A 21255-nucleotide genomic window follows, 5' to 3' on the forward strand; every position below is an offset into this window, starting at 1 on the left:
TCTCATCGTCAGCACTGCGATGTTAAACGGAGACAACCGGCACCCAGTTACTTCGCGCACTTTATGTCTTACCTTAGCTATTTCTCGAGCCACGATTCCTTCGTCAACCGCACATCACGGAGGAGTGGTAAACCATTTGCCCGCAAAACCAAAAGCCGCTCTCAAAAACAGCAAATCTGAAGCAGCCTCTCGGCTCATTTCAGCACGTTAACAAAAAATTGTGGCGTAGCCGCGTAGCGTAAAAGGAGGTTAAATCGCTTGTCACTAGATGGCAGGGTCAAGCAAAGTAATCGCCCCGTACAATAGACTTAGTGTTTTGTGTGAGTGTGTGAGGAATGGAGGCTTAGTAGGATGAGAATAATATATAAGGGAAAGTCTGATATTAGGAATTACCGTCCCATAACCGTGACACCAGTTATTTACAGGTTGGTAATGCAGATTATAAAGAACAGACTGGAGGAATGGGTAGATTGCGACGGCATACTGGGCGAGTTACAGAACGGGTTTCTGTGTGAGTGTGTGAGGAATGGAGGCTTAGTAGGATGAGAATAATATATAAGGGATCGAAAGTCTGATATTAGGAATTACCGTCCCATAACCGTGACACCAGTTATTTACAGGTTGGTAATGCAGATTATAAAGAACAGACTGGAGGAATGGGTAGATTGCGACGGCATACTGGGCGAGTTACAGAACGGATTTCGGAAACAAAGAAGGTTGGAGGACAATATATTTTCTCTAACACAGTATATAGAAATAGCGCAAAAAAATAACAGCCAGCTCTGGCTGGCATTTCTGTATATCAAGGCATGCCTATGACAATGTGAACCGAAGGAACCTGTGGGACATAGTGGAGAGCTTAAACCTAGATGAAGGACTAAGAGCAATATTAAGGAACATTTACAAAGATAATAAGCTGATTATAACATGGGAAGAAAAGGCAACGGGGAAAACAGAGATAAGACGAGGCCTTAGGCAGGGGTGCCCGTTATCGCCTTTGCTGTTTATGTTGTATCTGAGAGGATTGGAGGATAGACTACACTGTTAGCAAAAATAACACGCCCAGACGTGTAAACCGTTGTCCCATAGCGGACACGTCGAAACGTGTTCGTTTTACACGAGGCCATCTGTGTTTTTCGTCTACACATGAGGTGCTGTGTAAACTTAACACGCTACACCTTGTCTGCCTCCCGTAAAACCATTTTGAGCGTGTTCCTTATGAAACATGGCGGCCAGCGGCCGAGAACAGGCGAGAGACGAGCCCAGCGAGCCGCGCGCCTTTCAGCCGAATTGAAAGCACACAGGACGCGTTAGTTCTCGTTCGATGTCTTTTATACACAGTAAAGTCTCCAAGCGGCGGACGTAGCTACTTGCAAAGGTACGTACGTGCGTTGTCGGCGGTCGGCGGCGTCGGTAGCTTCAACAAACCGCTAAACAAAAAAAAAAAAAAAAAAAAAAAACGAATGCCGAACTTACATGAATAAATAACTTGAGCAAACTATTTAGAATCGGGCAGTAACTTGCGCCACCTATCGAGATTTCTAGCAGCCTGTTATTTAACAAAAAGGCGAGTCAGTTAACACTGCGAACGACCACGACTACACAGCAACCCTACATACGACGCAGGCAACACAGCACACGACTACACAGCACCGACATATACACAAACACAACAACCGACACTACGCCCGACACGCCCGACACTTCCTACTCGATACCCATTTCTCCCCGCGGCGCATATAAGCTTGACATGTGCGGGCGAGCTCTTTGGTCGCTGACCATTACAGATTTATAGAAGAATACACAAAACACGGCGCAATGGACAGCCGTGTGTTAGAACTGTTTGCATTTAAAAAGTATGGAGGCAAAATCTATAATGTTAGTCCGTTGCAATAAATAACGATATGTTAACAATAAATCTTAAACCGGTCATGAAAAAGTTCAAATGTTTGTTGTTTTCTTGCTTGACCAGTGTTATGAGCAGTCCGACTAGCTTGAATCAGATAGGAAAACAAATTATTGGGATTTTGTCATTACGTATACAATAATAAATGAAAATGATCCTTGCGCAAAGCATTTTTTATATATTTTTGTGAATGACATCCGGACATCCGCCCAACACTTCACTTCCGCTAGTTGCAGCAGTTGCAGGTTGCAGTACGGGAGCAGACGCCTTCACTTTTGGGGCGTTTTGATGCAGTTTGTTGTCGTATGTCGTGTCGGTGTCGAGAGGAGCGGTGGGGCTTGGGAGTTTGTGACCGGTGTCATTCGTGAACACTGGTGTGGGGCGCTGATGCGTCTTTTTTTATACTGACACCACCCCGAACTTTGAAGATACACGGGTCTGTAGCAGTGCATTATGCTGAATCGCGAGCTCCCTCTTTGTTGACGTCGCTTTCCTGGTACCACTCGTGGATACTGCAAGCGTTTAAACAGTGTGCACCGTCTCGCCTACATTCCCGGCGACGTACTCGACCTGTTGAAACTTATTGCTTCCGTCATTTTGGAGTACGCAAGGCAGTTATCTCGTTGGTCTGGTTTCGGTTATAAAAGCAAGGCAAAACGCTCGTAGTTCCCGCCCTCAGTACACGTTGGACATCTTCCACACTTTGACATCGGATAACTAAATGAACGAGGATTTACATTCACTTCCGAGATTACTCTCGCCGCTTCCTCACCGTTGAGCAGCAGGATGAGCTGGCGACAAGCCGCGGATGAAAGGCTTGAGCATCAACAGCCCAAGCGCACTCGGTGCCGATGCGGGCGACGCGGGTTTCTGTCAACCGGGAGGCCAGCACAAACCGTGACCGTTCCAGCTCTTCGTCATGACACGGTGTTGCAGAGAGTAGGGTAAAATACAGCTACACGGATCACCGAAGCAAACGACTGCTATCTTAAATTTTGGCTTGTGATTGCGCCTTTGTGGTAGATCATCTTATTCGTTTTCTGGAGAGACGCAAACGACGGGCATAACAAAATCACTTGCATATTCCGCATATCTCACAAAAGCATTTACCCTGTCACCTTGCGAAAAGCGCGAAACACGGAGTCCGCACCGTCCTAAGCTTCCCGTTTTTTACCTGCTTTAGAGCAGTTTGTACCTGCTAGTAGATATGCCTACTGAAACTGAAACAGGGCAGTGCCAGAGAGAAAGAGACAAAGTTGGGAAAGCTTGCTCGCTCTCCAATTTCTCAACTCTCAAGTGATTGTACCATAATAAATGCACCAACGCGTCTTTTAAAATAAAGAAAGAGCGCTACGTTCACAACATAAAAAATGGTCTCAGTACATGCATCTGTGGGCAGGTAGGAAACCTTGCCCTAGTTTATTCACGCCACATGATTGGCGCAACAAACTCGTTGCAGGACCGAATCATCTACTCGAGCGGTGTGCGTCGCTATGCAAACGCAGTCCAACACGAAGCATAAAAAACGGCAGATTTAAGACAACAATCCGGAGTCCATTATTCAATTAAAACAACGTAATTTTGTTGAAAACGCCCGCTGCTTCTTACTCACGGTATGTGTCGGGATACTTCCACAGTTTGAAACAGAACGAAGGAAGATTTACTTTTAAAAACGCTCGCTGCGTCCTCCCGGACCAGCTGGACCGGATCAGCTGACGACGACGGGACTGTACCCGTTGAACCTCCACCGCGCAACAAACAATTTGCGCTCCGTGTTAAAGGCGTCGTTCAAACAGACCCGGAATACAAAGCACCGCACCACACACGACGAATGTTTCAGGTCTTTTTCGCATCACCGGGTTGCACCAAACAGAACGAGATCGCCGAAGTCAACGCCGCGCTGTCGTGAAACTTGGCTTGTGGTTGCGAACTCGTGGACCCTGTAACTCCCTTCGCTTTCGAAGCACACACGACGATTACGAATGCTAGTTTCCGTCTTCCAGGAACATCACAGGGGCACTTCTCCGGTCACGTCTACACTATGTGCTCGTAAACTCCGAAGCTCTATGCGAAGCTTCTCGCGTCCCGTCAAACCAAAACAGTAGCGGCGCCATGCGTACTTGCCAGATTTTCTCCGTTCAAACAAAAACAACGAAAGCCAACCGGCGCTTGCTTCCAGCGTACATCGGCGTTGCGCTTGCGCCGTGGCCAGATCGCTTGCAGTTGAAGGTTGAAGCAAAAACGAAACCAACTGCAATGTCACGTGTTCACATCGAGGACACGCTTTTTATATCCATTTTAACTGTTTAGAACGAATAATTAGACCCATGACTTTATTTGTGGTGTCTAAGAAACTGTTATCAGGACCCCTAAACTAAAGACAAACATGGGCGACATGAGGGAAGCCGCACTGCCATCGACCAGAAGATGGCGGCGAGCACGGTAAGCGCGGGTTTCGCCAACGTCCTGCGACATGACGCAATTGCTTTTGGTGCAAATCTGTCTCCGAGACATGTTTCTTTCCGCGGCATTTGTCTCGACGGTCCTTTCTAAGTGTGTCCCCAAGCATTCCGGTGCTTCGATAGCCGGCGATGCCGCGGTCGTCGCCGGGGGCGATGCGTGTTATCGAGGTCGGCTACACGGTTATGCGTGTATGACCGAACCAAAACACGTTTTTTACAACCTCGCATGATTTCTGAACGAATTATCCGTTACTCATCGTGCAAATTTATGATAATTTGTGTAAATAGCGTGTTTTTCACCCCAAATATTCGCCAAATACACGGGACTTGCTAACAGTGTAGAGAAGAGGGCTTGAATTCGACCTATCTTACAGTAAGCTATGCCAAAAAGATTCAGCAATCCTTACCGGGATTGATGTATGTGGATGATATCGTGCTGATGGCTAACAACAGGACAGAGTTGCAGAAATTAATGAGCAGCAATGGTAGGGAAGGAGAGGAATTAGGTTTAAAATTCTATAGTGAAAAATCACCAGTCATCATTTTTAACAATGATGAAGTTGAGAGGCTGAAGATACAGAATATTATAGTTGAGAGAGCTAGTAAATACAAGTATCTAGGAGTATGGATATGTGATGGTGCAGAATATCTTAGTGAGCATGAAAAGTATAAAATAAGTAAAGGCAAGAGAAATGCAACTGTAATGAAAAATAGAGCACTTTGGAATTACGACAGGTATGAGGTAGCGAGAGAGATTTGGAAAGGGGTCATGGCGCCTGGCTTGACTTTTGGAAACGCAGTGCTATGCATGAAATTCGATGTGCATGCAAGACTAGAAATAAAACAACGTGCAGTAGGTAGGCTGGCTTTGGGGGCACATCGCAAAACGCCAAACCAGGGAGCACAAGGACACATGGGATGGGCGTCATTTGAGAGCAGAGAAGCGGTGAGCAAGATAGAATTTGAGGATCGGTTGAGGCAAATGGATGGGGAGCAATGGGCACGAAAAGTTTTCAGCTATAGACCCAAAGTGGAGACAGCGCACTAGAAAATTAAGAGGAAAGTTTTTAGGCTATAGTGGAGTTACGGAAGAGCAGGTCTCAGTTAAGAAAAAAGTTAGAGCCACATAAAGAGATTGGTGGCTAGAGGGAATGCAGACAAAGACGGCTCTGGAAAGCTATAGATAAACAAAACAGTTATTGCCAAAGAAAGCACCTATGACAATTCTAGGGGAAGCTCATTGTTGTTTGAGGCAAGGACAGGTGTTTTGCGAACCAGAACATAAAGAGCGTTGTACCAGGAAATGGATACTGTGTGCGCTGGTTGTGGAGAGGAGGACGAGACGGCTGAGCACCTGATACTCTACTGTAAAGGGCTTCACCTTAGGCCTACCGAAGACAACATAGATTTAATAAAGTCATTGGGTTTTAGAGACAGCGAAGGAAAAGTGGATTTCAAGACAGTAGAGATTACCAAGCAAGGATTAAGTGAATGGTGGCAGAAAGCGAGAGAAAACTAGGTATTTTCTTCTTAACTAATGGCAAGGGGGTTTTATAGCCTCACTTTCTTTTCAGTGTGGAGTTGTTCAGTTCATCATAGTTGGCTCGAGAATGAGAACCACCACATAATGGCCGTACCTCGGTGTCATCGAAACACCTCGCAACGCTTTCCCCGAAGTTCATACCTTTCGGGCGCCCCTTGCCACCGCAGCAATCGCCGGTAACCGCGGCGATGATAAGAAGCTCGTCGTCTCGCTCTCAGAAAAGCTGAAGAATTCATCAAGTGCAGATGCGAGGCGTGTTCGTTTTCGGAAGGTCGCCACCTCGATAGGCTGCGCGTCTGCTATATACCTTTCCAAAAAACGCTCCTAGGCCGCCGCCATGTTGCTGATGCTGATGCGGCTGGTGCGACTCTCGCGCCCTCTATCAGCTAGAAATTTACTGCCACTCTCTGGGACTGTGAAGACACGCTCAGCGCGGTTCTCTACCTACGTTTTTGCGGTTTGGCATTCGACGTTTTCTCGCCCCTCTTGAAAATTTCCACTTAATCTTTTTAGAGCGCAGCTCTGAGGGGCCCGTTCCCGGCTTGAGCGGCGTCGCCGTCGCCGTCGGCGTCGCCGTCGGCGTCGGCGTAACCAAGGTCACCCAAAGGTCACATGACCCCCAAAGGTCACGCGACCCCAAGGTCACGTGACCCCTCCCCAGAGGTCACGTGACCCCTCCCCAGGGTCACGTGACCCCCAAGTCACGTGACCCCCTGAGGTCACGTGACCCCCCGAGGTCACGTGACACCCCTCGAGGTTACGTGACCCCCGAGGTCACGTGACCCACCCTGAGGTCACGTGACCCACCCTGAGGTCACGTGACACCCCCGAGGTCACGTGACCACCTCCCAGGATCACGTGACCCCCCCGCCGAGGTCACCTGACCTCCCATATGACGTCACCGACATCCGCATTGTCATCGTCATCATTACTGATGACGTCATCAGTGACGTCACTGATGACGTCACCGACATCGTCATCGTCATTATCGCTGATGACGTCATCGGAGTCCGCATCGTCAACGTCACTGATGACGTCATCAGTGACGTCACTAATGACATCATCGGCATCGTCACGTGACCCCTCAAGGTCACGTGACCCCCCCAGGTCACTTCACCCCTTAGTACCCTTCCCTCCTCCTCCTCAAGAGCTGCGCTCTAATTTGGCGTTACAGGGAGTTGTAAACGGCTTCCACTTTTTTTATGCGTGCTGTGTACCCTTTTTGTGTTATCTTTCATTGTGAAAAATAATGCTGGTAAGTGCCTGCCATTCAAGCTTTTCTGCTCGACATTCACGGGAAACGAAGTAGGTAAAGGACGTCAAACGACCCTCGACGCGATTTTGCGAACATTGTTCTCCCCCCCTCCCACTCCCAGAGATAATCCGCGTAGAATCCTCAGTCATCTCCAAAAGTAGTTGTCCGGGTTAGGTGAGAAACGGGTCAGTCGCGTTTGTTTGTTGTGAAGAAAAGAAGCTCTCCGCAAAACGTGCCCCAAAACAAAGTCATCTCAGATTCCGTCCGATCGTCGAGATGTGACTGTCGTCGACTGTGACTCTGTTATTTGAGATCTTTCTCAAATAAATTCTTTTCGGATTACGCTGCATCGTGTGATACGTACGATATATTGTTCGGGTGTTAACACTTCATTTCCTGTCCATCGGTAAACAAGTTATTTGTGAGCGTGAAAAATGCATGACTTTCGGCCCTCTTCTGTTGCAATTTATTTTTGACAGCAAAGCGCTTTGTCGTTTAACATGCGGCGAATTCCGCGGCGCCGTCAAGACTTATCGTAAGAAAAAAAATTAACTAGAACAATACAGTCCAGTCTCATTCGTTCTGTCGCGCGCGTACCCAACAAAAATAGTTTACAACTTTTTTTTTTTTTTTTTTAATCTGGCACAGTGTTTTCTTAATGTCCTCGGGAACATACATGTACCATGAAAAACAAAATATAGCGGGAAAATACGGGAATTTAGCCGCCAGCAGCGTTTGAAACTGCGCCTCCGCAGGCTGCGCCTATTGAAATCACAGTCCACTCGGTTAGGGTTAGGAGGGACGCCGGTGAGAGTCTAGCCTCAAACTCAGTGACTGGGCTCAAAAACGGTTTGTTGCCCCTGGGGTCGAGTGTTTTTGGAAAGATGTATTCCCGCCATCTCCTCTATTCCCGCTCCTGGCCGCAATGCCTGATAGGACTGCACCCTGGCGCACCGTCGATTTTCTCGGGGCGCGTTGGGGCAACGAAAAGCTGAACCGGTGCGCTCCGTTGATCGAGGACGTCCGGTGCGCACCGGTTCACTTGATCGAAGACGACGGGGCGCACCTCAGTGCACCGGTAAGCACCGGTGCTGATGATCGAGGATGCTACTACAGTATTTTGCCCCCAAGGAGAGAGGCACAACGGAGCATGCGCGTCGGTTCTTCTGCAAGAACGACGGTTGCTTCCCACAATGCTTGGATAGAAATCGTGTACCATTGCGATTCACACGATTACCAGCGACCTCCGCGTTTCCCCGTGCCCCGTTGTTCGGCAGCGCCATGAGTTGCAGAGTGAATTTTACTACAGTATGGTAAGGTACGTTGTTGGGCTAGTTGGTTCATCTTAGTAAAACATATAAAATATCGCAACAGAAACAAGGACAAGAAGTAAACAGGACAGGCGCTAACTTTCAACTAGTTTTATTCTGGAAAATCGAACACATATATACACACGACAGTCAAAGCAGCACCACGTAAAAGTTGATTAATTTTTCACCCGATCATTCAAAAACTGAAATTCATTACAATGAAAAACAATAGAAGTGTCGCTGACACATGCCGTCCCACTTTTTTTGATAAAGAAAGCTTCCAATAGCTCTCGAGCGACCGTCTCTCGGCTTCTTCCTAGTATCCGCATCTGCTGAAGTCGCGGAACACAGCCACACGTGTTGCAATGTATAGGCAAATGCGAGCCATATTTATTTTTTACTGATAATGCGTGCTCCCGTGCTCGGTCATTGATGCACCGCCCCGTCTGGCCAATGTATACCTTTCCACAACTCAGGGGGATTTCGTAGACCACACCCACTGTGCAGTCCACGTAAGGGGTGACGTGTTTTTTGTCACACGGTGCTTTTGCCTCCTCATCAGAGATGCGGGCGCACAACCCAGCCAACTTCTTTGGGGCAGAGAATACAACTGGAACATCGTACTTGGTTGCAACTTTCTTCAGATTGTGGGCAACCTTGTGTATGTACGGAATGACCTCTGGTCTTTTTGTTCTCTGCCTCGTTGGGACCTTTCTTTTCAACCCCTTCATTTTTTGTTAGGCGGTCTCCGCCACAGAAACCAAGACCGAACACGGGAAGCCAGCTAATTCCAGTCTAGAAATTTGGTATTTAAAACTAGCATCCGCCTGATGGTCACAAGACTTCAGCAGTGCAGACTCCAGGCACGAAGTTGCAATCGCTCTCTTAACAGTCTTTGAATGCGCTGAATCAAAAGGAAGTAACTCTTTCCGCGCGCGAGGTCGAAACATCCAGCACACACGTCGTTCGTTGATGGTGATGTTAATATCTAAAAACTGCAAATGATTGTTGTTACTACAGTATGAAATGCGAGACATTTTGCAGACTTTAGAATTTCTTGCGGGACGCGGGACACAAGCCCTCATCGCGGGACAGTCCCGCGAGTCGCGGGACGGGTGGTCACCCTAAATACAACGGCACACTAACCCGATCTCTGCGTTTCCGTCGTTTATACTGGTCGTTTTGAACGTAAGAAATTTCTCGGTGACTGCCTAAGCAATAAAAAATATTCCCAGCATGTTGACTTTTTTCCAGTAATGTCATACCTCTAAGAGTATTTTTAATGGCTCAGGGGATGAATCTCTTAATAATCGAAAACGCTCGATCATGCCGTAATTATTTGAAAGCCAATAAATCGAGCAGCTCCAATGCGGTTCCAAACCATGAGTTTGTTTCCCCACACGGCACTTCGTAACCAGTATTTCTATTGTTGTGTTTGTTGATTTCTATTTGTGCTGTTCGCACACGGCTGCAAATGCCGTCTTAAATTAATCTCTGTAGAGCGGATATTCACTCAGCTGGAAGTGATGCTTCACGGGCAGAGAAATTGCTTTTTGATCAAAACTAAATGCAGTCAAAGCCGCGACTTGCGGCAGGTGTTAAGTGTACGGAGTTACGCGGTGGCGAGCTCAAAAACTTCTATCGCTCATCCCAGCGCGCCACTTGGAGGGCAGTGTCTCCAGGAACCGTGGTATATTTAAACAGCGAAATGAAGGATAGATTTTTTTTTTCGATTTTACCTACTATTGTTTTTTAATGCTAAAATTCCACACTGCAAATGTACGTACTTTCCGTCATAATTTCGTACTGTTCAGTCCTTTCCCCGGAGCGCGATCGCTCTCGGGGACCGACCGACAGTCACATTGGCCACTGTACGATAGGAGCTTACTGTTCAGACCAGCGTTCCAACATGACTATCCGCACGTCGATCGATTGCACCTTATCCCCCAAGTGGTCTTAAACTCTTTAATGTAATGTAAAGCGGAATGTCACCTTGCGACACCCCACCCCCTCCGATCACGGCCCGACCAGCGGCATGAATGACCGACAACTTACGTCATCTCATCTTGTTACGCCACTGATACGCGAACACAGGGTCACATCGGCGATAATTCCAGTCTTATGTACACAACGCACAACACTGCCATCACGATGCTGCTGCTATGTACACGCAGAAATACAGATCCACGTTGATTGCCGGTTGGCACTCGGCATCGGATAGCAGAACCGAACTCATCACGGAAGGCATGCCGGCAGCAAAACCTGCCGGTCTTGGACGCAGTCCCTGCAACTTCCATAACGTCGAAGACGTCGACACAGTTCCGCGTGGTTCCACTTCTGTAGTTCCGCGTGGGTCCCCCAAACGGAGACGGCCATCTTACCCAGTGTACGTAGCGCTGCTGGCACTGCTCCGGAACTTCGCCGTTTCTAGCGGCTTCGTTTGCTCGTTTGATAAAATTAGTGGTAAAAACGTCAATGCCACCGAAATGTTCTGCACGTTTGGACTAGAAGACGGAATTACAGGCGGCCTTCGCTGCCGCTGAAGCTCAATCAACTCAACAACATTTATTAAACAACGTGCGCGACGAACTCGAAAAATGAAACCGAAAAAAGATGAGTCGGGAGGGCGAAAGCTTTCTCCCGTCTGCCTGGAGAAGGAGAAAAACGTCTCGTTCCTCCCTGTTTCTCGTGTCCGCTTGGGGACGCGTCAGTAGAAGGGAGGAAGACGCACCTCTGCTACTTTTTTCCTCCATTTTTCTTAGAGTGCAGGAGTGGCTGCAAAGGTAGAGCAAACCCACCCACTCGTAGCCTGAATGTCTTCAATGTTCTGAACGCTCAATGAACCAACTGTCCTATTTTTTTAATGATGTTCTTTTGAGGAAGAGCTTTAATGTTCCAGCTAGCATGGAGGTGGTACAGATCACGTTGATACAAATCCAGGTTGATTGCCGGTTGGCAATCAACGTGGATCTGTAGTTTCTGTAGTAAGTTGTAGTTTCTCTGGGTAAGTTTTTCCCAGTAAACGGAAGGCCAATGAAGTGAATAAGCACCGCAAAAGCATTTTCTAACTGGGAGGTAAAGGTTCCACGTCAGCATTGACTCTCAGCGTTCGAGAGTTGTTCTTAGTTATGTGGAAATGGTTCAGCTTGAAATCATTTTCCATTCAAAGACACCAAGTGAAAATGAAGTCGCAAAGGAAAAAAGACAGAGACAGAAGAAACGATGTCTAATCTACCTGCAATTCTCACCCATATCCCTGGACGCGCAGGTCTTCGGCAGCTGGGTGCTGGGCGGTGTGGCCTGCAAGGTCATCGTGTACCTGCAGATCGTGACCCTGGCCTCGACCACGTTCATTCTGACCTCGATGAGCTACGACCGGTACATGGCCATCTGCAAGCCCCTCGAGTCCAGGTCGGGCCTCAGGCGCGCCCGCTGCATGGTCGCCGCCTCCTGGGCCATGGCATTCGTCTTTGCCACTCCGCAGCTCTTCATCTTCCTTCAGGTGGGTTGAAACTGCATCTGAACGACAGTCATTTGTACTCGATTTTCATCGACCAGAACAAGCTACAAAAGCAAAAAAGCGATCGCGTGTTGGGAGAAACAGTATCATGCTCCGAAGTTATAGTATGCAAATAGGCACCAATGCTCAATAAGAAATTTCATTTGCTTTTTATTCACTACCGAGCAACCTGAGAATCGACGACTACTATCAAGATAGCCTCACCGAGCAGTCCTTTGTTTTAGGCCGTCATTTGTTGTACATGTTCCAATTATGCTTCCACGTGCTGAGGTGCGGAGAAGTAGAAATACAGGCATATATTGTTCCTTATGCTCAACGTTGCAGCAATGCCGAGGCACATTGCAGCCCATACACGTGATTCACCTCTGTACGTTTACAAGGATACCAAAAAGTCCAATGGACGATAATTTTATTTTCTTGTAGTGGTGAATATGTTGCACAGTGACATGCGCAAAAAAACGGCATTGAGCTGGCAGTTTCATAACTAATACATTGTGAACTTTCAAGCCATTATAGTGTGTATATAGAAGTGCACGTTTGGTGGAATTGGATATTTCGCGATATTGGCAGAGATTTTAGAGCGTCCATGAGCACCTCCTGATGGTGTGTTCTGCTTATTTCACAAAGCATGCACAAAAACAAAGCAAGCCGACACAAGAGCATGGCATGAGCGTCCGGCATCGTTCCCATGCAGGTCCAGACGGGCGTGACAGCATCCGGTCTGCCCCACCTGGAATGCCTGAGCGTGGGCTACACGCACCACTGGCAGCGGCAGCTCTACTTCAGCTGGCTCACGCTCTATATCCTGGTCGTGCCGGGCCTGCTCATTTCCGTCTTCTACCTCAGCCTGCTGAGGGCCGTGTGGGCGGCCTCCGACGCCGTTGCCGCCACTCCGGCCAAGGACAGCGGCAACGTGGAGTCCACACTACGGCGCTGCACCCAGGCGCAACCCCTGCTGTCTCGTGCGCGAGCCAAGACGCTCAAACTGTCGGTGAGAAATGAGGGCTGAGTGTTAAACCAATGCCACTGGACACTCCAGCCGAAAACCCCCGAGAGAAGGTCGTTTTGCCTCTGTCGTCTGCTTTCGTTGCTTGGTTCTCGTAGCCAGCATAGCTTTATACTTAAATTTAGAGTGCACAAGAATAATTCACACCGAAACCTGCGGAACGGTAAAAATGAACCACTCATTTAAGTGCTGACTATCAACTCGTTGCATTCGGTCTCCTTCTACGCCGTTTGCGCAACTACAACAATTCGTTATTTGCTCTTTTTTGCCTGATAAATCAACTCTTTTTCGTATAACGTTATAGAAGGGTTGCTAACACAATTTTCGTTCAGCTTCACAATGTTCTCATCCTCAAGAATGTCTCGAGTGAGCTGTTGAAAGTTCTTGTTGATAACGGTGCCGTCCGGCAACGGATGTCTAGTGGTCACAAGTAGTTTGTACCCTAAAATAATTTGTACTTGGCTGCATAATTTTATCAACCTACTTAAGTCATTCATTGTTTTATTTCTTCAAACGTGAACGCGAGGACTACATTCGAAGCACGGAGGAAAAAGCGAACACGAACACTTTCTCTCCCTTTGACGACATTCCGGACGGCGATACTTAGTTGTTTTACAATAGATTGCCGCCCTTCGAAGACGCTTATAGGGTTTCAACGACGTCCACCTCGCAAACATCAGTCCTACAAAAATAAACATGTCTAGCCTTGGCCAAAGACGCAAATCGAGCTGGCAAAAAAAAAACAAAAAAAAACGTCGTTTTCAGTAATTATTTTTATCATCTTACACCATGTCACTCTTACGCCATGTCTAGTAAAAGGTTTTTACCTTCCAAAAAGCACTTTCATGTGCAGCACCAAATTTACGCTGAAACGCAAGAAATCAAGGTGTTCCCCGTGCTGAAACATGAAACCGACCTCCTTTCGTCCGCCATTTTGCCCATTTTAATTGTGATTCTTCTGCGCATTGGCCATCTTGGCATTCCGAGCTGAGGAACGCCTTCTAAATAAGCGCAGTCTCCCTCTTTTCGGTAATAGGAGACAACACCCGTGCTGCGTCCTCGGGCAAGTGACGCGGCATTTTTTGCCTGGTTGATAAGAAATAGAAAGAAGGTATTTCACCATTGCGATTTACCGCATGAACTATTCGAGGCACCGGAGTCAATCCAAATATCAGAGCGTGTCACTTGACCTTCCGGCTAGTAAGAGCAGAGTGCAGAGCATGAAGTCATGTGGCGCATGTGGAACACTGAATCGGCTAACATGGTTCTGAACTCCCGTTGAGGTACGTGGTAAGATGGAAAGGAGCGTAGAGTCTATAGACTAGTCTAATTTAAGTTCGATCAATCAATACCATGTAGAATACGAGGCTTGTGCCTTTCCTCCTTTGACGTCATCGCGGGTGGACCTCTGTAAAGGTTCTGTTAAAGCTCTGTTCTACTCCGACGTTGAGCGTAGCAAGCGTGGCGTAGCGCTGCGCACATAGATACTGACTGGTCGCAGATATCGGGTCGCTGCTCGCCGGTCAGGCGCATGTTCTGCGCTAAGCTGCATTCGCTGCGATGAACGTCCGAGTACAACAAATCCTTAACGCCGGCCAGCTCGTGTCCGCTTCGCCGCAGTCGCGTAGGCGACGCGCTGACGGCGAGCCACATAGAGGGCAATGGTGAAGCGTTGCGCTTCCAAGATACTGGCGTCTAGCGCTTCGTCCAATAATTTCGTCAAGCGTTAGCGCTTCACCCGCTTGGCGTGGTTCCGAGGTCTACTTACAATGACGTAAATCGCTGGTCTCACCTTCTAATTGATATTGTCTGACCACAAAAGTAGCAAATGTATAACTTGATTAAGGAAAGCTCTGCTCAGGTGATTAGCGCTGACTAGAATGCGAGCCGGAGCGCAACCACACGCTAAGAACAACGCAAACGCTCACAGTGATCTATTATACTCTGTTTCATATTTTAGCCCACTTCTAAATAATGAGATGTTCAAAGGCTGGGCATGTCATGCGTTTTGGTTTAGTATACAATTTTGTTGCTGTAGAGAGCGGTGTTTGAAAGTGGACGGCGCATTAGAGGCGTGCACCCACCATTGGATCATTTCTCATCGCAGCAGTAACCCGCCCACCTGATCCAACTGGGCAAGTTGATACTCGTGCTTTATGTTTTACGCTACCCTGCGGTTCATCTCTCCCGAAACATTACCACAGCGTTGACGCCGACACTTCTAGTTGGCTAAGCAACTTAATGCGCCTGGCAGAGGTGGCAGTACTGAAAATACTGCAATTCAATTACAGTAATTAAATTACTTTTGAGAGTAATTTGTAATGTATCTCATTACTCTTTAATGCAAATAATTTAGTAATGTAATGAATTACGCTAGTGGCGGTATTTGTAATTAAAATCGTAATTACTTTTTGGATATTTAAGGCATGTTTTCTTCTCATTTGCCCGGAAATATACAAGGAAAAAAGCGCAGTTATTGCATTTGCAAAAATATATATATATATAAAGCTTCTTTAAAAAATAACGAAAAAGAAAGGACAAATGCGGTTTTCGTTTGTGGCCGCTGGCTCGTATGACGGTCGGGCTGCGTGCCTTTATGTGCGCGTTACTTGAAGGCACTCTAGGTCGGACTACAAGGTCGTGCCACCTAAATGCTGCTGGGTCTGTGTTGCTGTGACCAAGAATAGGCTTCCCATAACATGGCTTTTGTCCCCCTTGAAGATTATCTTGCCCCCAAATTCACACAAAGAAGACGCAACCCACAGAAATAATCAATAGCGAGGCAATCGGAACCCAGACACATCCGGGAATCGAAAGCGTGCGCAGGAGGCGTTTCGGAAAAAACGTGAACCCATAACACAGACAGAAACAAGATCAGTCGCTTCTGTTCGGGAGGGCATATTGGTTCGCCTTATCTGTCTTTGGCTTTGCCCACTGACTTGGTGTGGGGTTAACGGGTGTTACATTGCAAATGCAGAGCAGAATCCGTTCCTTCTTTTTGCTTAGCTCCTTTAAAATATATGCAACAGGAATTTGAAAGTAATTTTATTGCTTTTATGCGGTAATTTCGAATTTTAATTCATTAATTTCCTGTAGTGGTAATTTATAATGTATTTTAATTACATTTCAGTCGTTTTAGAAAAGTAATTAGCAATGTAATTTAATTACAATAAATGTGTAATTTCAAATGTTCTAAAGTTGGAGTCTCTTCAATGAATGAAAGCGCACCCGCGTTACCGATCAATTACGGTGTTTGCAAAGAAGTTTACCCACATCGCAGGTTTGAGCAGAAACCAGATCCGCGTGAAGTATCGTCTGCGCATTCCCCATAACGGAGAGCAACTCCTTCGCAGCGGTCCGACGTCGGAGTCGCGCGTTGGTGCATCGACTCCTTCGAGGTCAAGAAAGTTGTATACTAAGGATAGAATATGCGATCCTTCGAAATTGCGTCACTTCAGACCTGCTCGCATTGGACTGGAAAAGAGCGTAAGCCCTGGGATTCCGTCCTAATTTGGCTCGAGGTTCGCCTCATTCCCATGAACGACTTCGCACGTGGGGTGTACCGGAGGAGAGTTATGAAACGTAGAACGAAAATAAAACGAGGCGTTTTTCTAGAGGGCGACTGCTTCGATCCTTCTTTCTTCTTTGTAATTGGCGTTATGTAACGATAAAGCAAACCAGAAGTAGACGGCCATACTTCGTTTCATGGTAACTCCTAAGCGCACTTGAACGCTCGAGCAAATACAAGCACCAACAAACATACTAAAGCGCAAGTCACCCCGCATTCGCCGCACCCGACTGGTTTAGCGATCAATAGAACCCACTGATCTCCACTAGAGGGGGCTGGATGGCGCATTGAGCAAACAGGTATGAAGCCACCGGAAGTAAGCAGCTTGTCCCGGACGTGAGCGCTTGGCAGGCTTTGTAACCTTTCTGCAAGTGCTGGTTCAAAAAGCGCCGAGGGCGCTGGATTTTCGCTTGTTCCCTCAAGAGAGCCTGCTTGTTGCGCAGTAAGAGCGCATTGCAGACCCGAGAAGTATCCTGGGAAGCCATTCAATGTAAACATTTTGAGATTCTAGTTAATCAAGTTGTGAATATGTCCCAAGTTCAAATGCCTCATTCTCGGGATTTAATCCTGAACGGGAATATTAAAACCCAATCAAAGACACAAAAACGCATGGCCCAAAATACCGACTGAATGCACTAGGAAGCCCAGCGCACGCCCGACTTCCGGGACAAGCATCGAACTTCCGGTGGCTTCACTTGCGCCAGGCTCGGAGAGCAGCTGAGCGCCATCCAGCCCCCTATAGTAGAGGTCAGTGATAGAACCCGTAAAAAGATCGCGAATGCTATTACGTTACGTTTTTGACGCTATTTGATTGGTCCCCTCCACTCGTGTACCGTCGGCTGCGCTCGTACTTCAGATTAAACGTAGTGTAGTCTCACGTCCCTTTTCCATATACTTCAGCTATCAAAGGAGGAGCGGGTCAGGGCTGTACCATAGATTGGCATTGCATGGTTTATCCCCTTTCGTAATTCTCTTCAGTGTCCGGTATCACCGGTAAACCGGTGACGAGAAAATATTACTCGACTTTCCTAGGATGATTTATCTACGCGTCACTGCGCTACCGAATGGCAGCCCATGCCATCGCAGCATTGCGGGATCTGAAGAATGAGCAGTTGGTCGCAAAGCCGTAGAAGCCGACTGAAGTAGGATTATCTATAACTTCGTAATTCCAGCTAGTTGCGAGACATATTATGCTGTATTTCCCGGACAATTGTGGTGAAGCTTCTGGTTTCTAAGCCTTTTGTCTTGTCAGATATTCCCTACATTCCGCATTATGAAGGGCATACATAAGAACCGTGTCTGTCGCGTCTGCGCTAGGCCTCATGGCACAACGAGCATGCGTTGCACAGAAACCCGACGCCTCCGAAGTCTGGCGAGGCTTTCAAATTTGCCAAACCATTCTTGAACCTGGAACTAACGTGGTCAATATTCATTCAACTTAAGCAATGTATCATATTCTCGTAAACATGCAAAAGTCTTCCCCCCAGAAAAAAACTTTTATATATTTCTTTTTTTTTTTTGTATTTGAATGATTATGAAAAGTGAAACTTGGCAAACCGAGACCTGGGCATTTGCTAAGTTACTCCTTTCCATGGTTTTCTTTTTTAGAGCGTAGCTCTTGGGTGTCCGTTTCCGGCTTGACCGGCGTCGCCGTTGGCGTAACCGCGCGTTGCAACATGGGACGTTTCCCATAATGTCGTCACAGGTGACGTCACCGCGTGTTACATTATGGGCAAATTTCCCCGCTAAATTTAGCGCAAAAAGTTACCCGCTAAATTCAGCAGAAAAGTTTCCCCGCTAAATTCAGTGGAAAAATATTCCCGCTAAATTTAGCGCATAAAGTTACCCGCTAAATTTAGCAGAAAAATTTCCCCGCTAAATTTATCAGGAAACATTTCCCGCTATAGTTAGCTGAAAATTCAGCCTATGCGTGCTGCCAAAAAACAGGCTGCGCAAAATAAATCGGGTATCTAATATTTTGGCTTGCGTATATTACTGCCCGGGAAACGAACGTTATATAGTTGGTGTTCTTTTCTTGGTTTATCGCAAGATCTGGAAGACATGTGCGTGAGCGTTGACACCTCAAAGAACTTATGTGCGAGTGCCAACGCAGAGTAAATCAGTCTGCATGGCAAATGACCGCTCTCACGTTACGGTTTTGATGCATTTGCAGACAACATATTAGAAAGAACTACCCGAACGGCTGCTTACCATAGAGCTCTCAGACGCTGTCAACAAAAAAAACTGGGTGTACGCAGCGCAACATTGTTAGCACAGTCAATCGAATCGACCACCTGTTTTTACTATTTTTGTCTTAAAATTGGTCAGTTGCCATAAAAGCTATTAATTTGGCAGAAAATGTTTCTTCAGGACAGTAACCCAAGCCGTATAAGGTTGAGTGCCATCAAATACTTTGTCTGAGTAAAATAAAAAAAATACGCGTCAACGTTGCGTTCGCGCTAAGGGTGTCAAGCAGAGACACCATTTTACAAAAATAACACACGCACACACACAAAGAAACTCACATATACAGGGTGTCACAAAAAGAAAATTTACACGGTCTTTTTTACCGCAAAAATAAACTAGGCATCGCCGAACGCTCATTCTCCGCCCAAAGGTATCGCTAGAGGTCACAATGAGATGTCAAAGTTTCAGCCCGATGCGATAACTTAATCAAAAGTTATAAGTGATTTTCTGAAAATTTCAATGGGAAAATGGCGCCTATTTTTGCCCATTTTCGGTTTCCGGTGCCATAGAGCCCCATGTGTTCGAAAACTCCGTCGGCCGCCATTTTCCAATTGAGAGATTCAGAAAATCACTGATAACTTTTGATTAAGTTATCGGATCGGACTAAAACTTTGGCATCTAGTTGTGACCTCTAGCGATACCTTTGGGCGGAGAATGAGCGTTCGGCGATGCCTAGTTTATTTTTGCGGTGAGAAAGACCGCGTAAATTTTCTTTTGTGACACCCTGTACATATGATACACAATAACTTCAAGTGATTCCTTCGCTTTCCAAACCCCGGACGAACGTCTGGAACGTGTAGTGCTCCAGAAGCTGTGTGCAGCATTTGCGCCATTCATACCCACACTCTTAGCGCGGTTACTCATGTCATGCGGCACAAAAGTGTACCTTTTGTGCCGCTCGGCTCATACGTAACCGCGCTTACTCATGAGCGCGTTACTCGTGCGAGGAGTAACAAACATGCTCTTTTTGTGCCGCATAACACCATGGGTAACCAGTCTCATAGGTAACCGGTTTCATTGGTAACAAATCTCATGGGTAACAATTTCATGAGTGATATCAAATGTCCGTGACCTTGAAGCCCTTCCCCCACGAGCACGGTGCCCACGAGGCATAGTTTTCGGCGCTCTATCGGGCACTCTACCATGGCATGTGTTTGGCGCTTGCTCAGAGAGGGAGCGAATGATGGGCACAGGCACACGCCAAACTCTTCACCAAAAGCCCGAAAAATACCGTATTTACTCGAGTGATAGCAGCACTGCTTATGAAGAAAACCTGAGGGTTCGCTTTTCCACGGAGCACGCGGATTTCCAATCACCGCGATCGACAACATGATCCCAACGGTTTACAGGACAGAGATAACATCTTCGCGCGAAGATATACATTTGCGGAGATTGCATTTGTATTGAGACTCGTGTCTTCGATCTAGTTATTCGTTATGTTATTTATGCGCAACGCGATAATTGGCTGTATATGTGCTTTGCGGAATAGTACACGCAAGGGCCTTGTTCATAAATAGTGCGACTATTACTCGAGTAAATACGGTATGCCTCATACACTCTAAGAAAAAAAGGGTGTAGTCGGGTGCATCAGGCGCTCATGCGCCCTTTTCCTGAAAGGCGCACCCTCCGTTGCGCAGCCAGTGTGCTTGTACACCGACAATGAGCATCCCCCTCTCCCTTAAAAACATCTAGGTGTACCAATGCACCGCCACACTAGCCACGCACCCCGATCAGCTTGTGCTTGGATTCCCCCATGGGGGTCACTTTTTGGATTGGGCAGTTTCTTAGGAAGTATGGAGCTATCCTGTTCCCTCGGTATTGACAGTAGAGTGGGCGCTATGCTTGCTTTAGGCCAATCGGGTCTCCAGGTAGGATCACGTGACTACAGTCTCCAAGCTAGAGATAAGGCAGAGCACAGCACCTGCCTGAAGGCCAAGGCCACGGATAGCATCCACTGCACTATTAACTTTGGGTCGAACTTTCAAGAGGATATAAGTAGGGCTCCGTGTTTTCGGAGTTTATTTTTCGTGAAATTCGGAGGGTGTTTTTCAGAGTTTATTTTTTAGCGAAAATTCGGTGTTTATCGGAGTTTATTTTTCGTAAATCCCCAATTCTCCGAAATTCGGAGATTAATTTCGCAGTGTTTCCTATTAAAAAATAATAAATAATAACGGGATGCAAACGTATGCCAGATAAAACATAAAACGCGCTTGTATCAACTAACATTTCTTCAGATGAATTTGGCGTTGGTGTCATTGGCAATACTAATTTGTCCCACGACAAAGGAGCCGCCTCAGTGGCTTCGAGGCGAGAACGCCGGCCTACGGATCCCCAGGTGGCGGGTTCGAATCCCGACCGAGGTGCCCGCAATATGACGGAGGCTTATTGCAGAGAAGGCGCCGTGTAACCGAGCTTTCGGTTGCACGTCAAAAGATCCC

General features: G+C 47.0%; 1 protein-coding gene across 1 annotated transcript in view; it reads left to right on the top strand.

Annotated features, from left to right (window-relative positions):
- LOC120842869 (gonadotropin-releasing hormone receptor) overlaps positions 1 to 21255 on the top strand; it is a 170184-nt gene that overhangs the window by 140930 nt on the left and 7999 nt on the right. The window contains exons 3-4 of the mRNA XM_042287809.1: positions 11745 to 11978; positions 12691 to 12987. Coding sequence (XP_042143743.1) covers positions 11745 to 11978; positions 12691 to 12987 — 531 coding nt within the window. The remainder of the gene's footprint in view (positions 1 to 11744; positions 11979 to 12690; positions 12988 to 21255) is intronic.

This window comes from Ixodes scapularis, unplaced genomic scaffold, assembly GCF_016920785.2.
Source record: "Ixodes scapularis isolate PalLabHiFi unplaced genomic scaffold, ASM1692078v2 ptg000378l_1__unscaffolded, whole genome shotgun sequence".
In the NCBI taxonomy this organism is placed as follows: Eukaryota; Metazoa; Arthropoda; class Arachnida; order Ixodida; family Ixodidae; genus Ixodes; species Ixodes scapularis.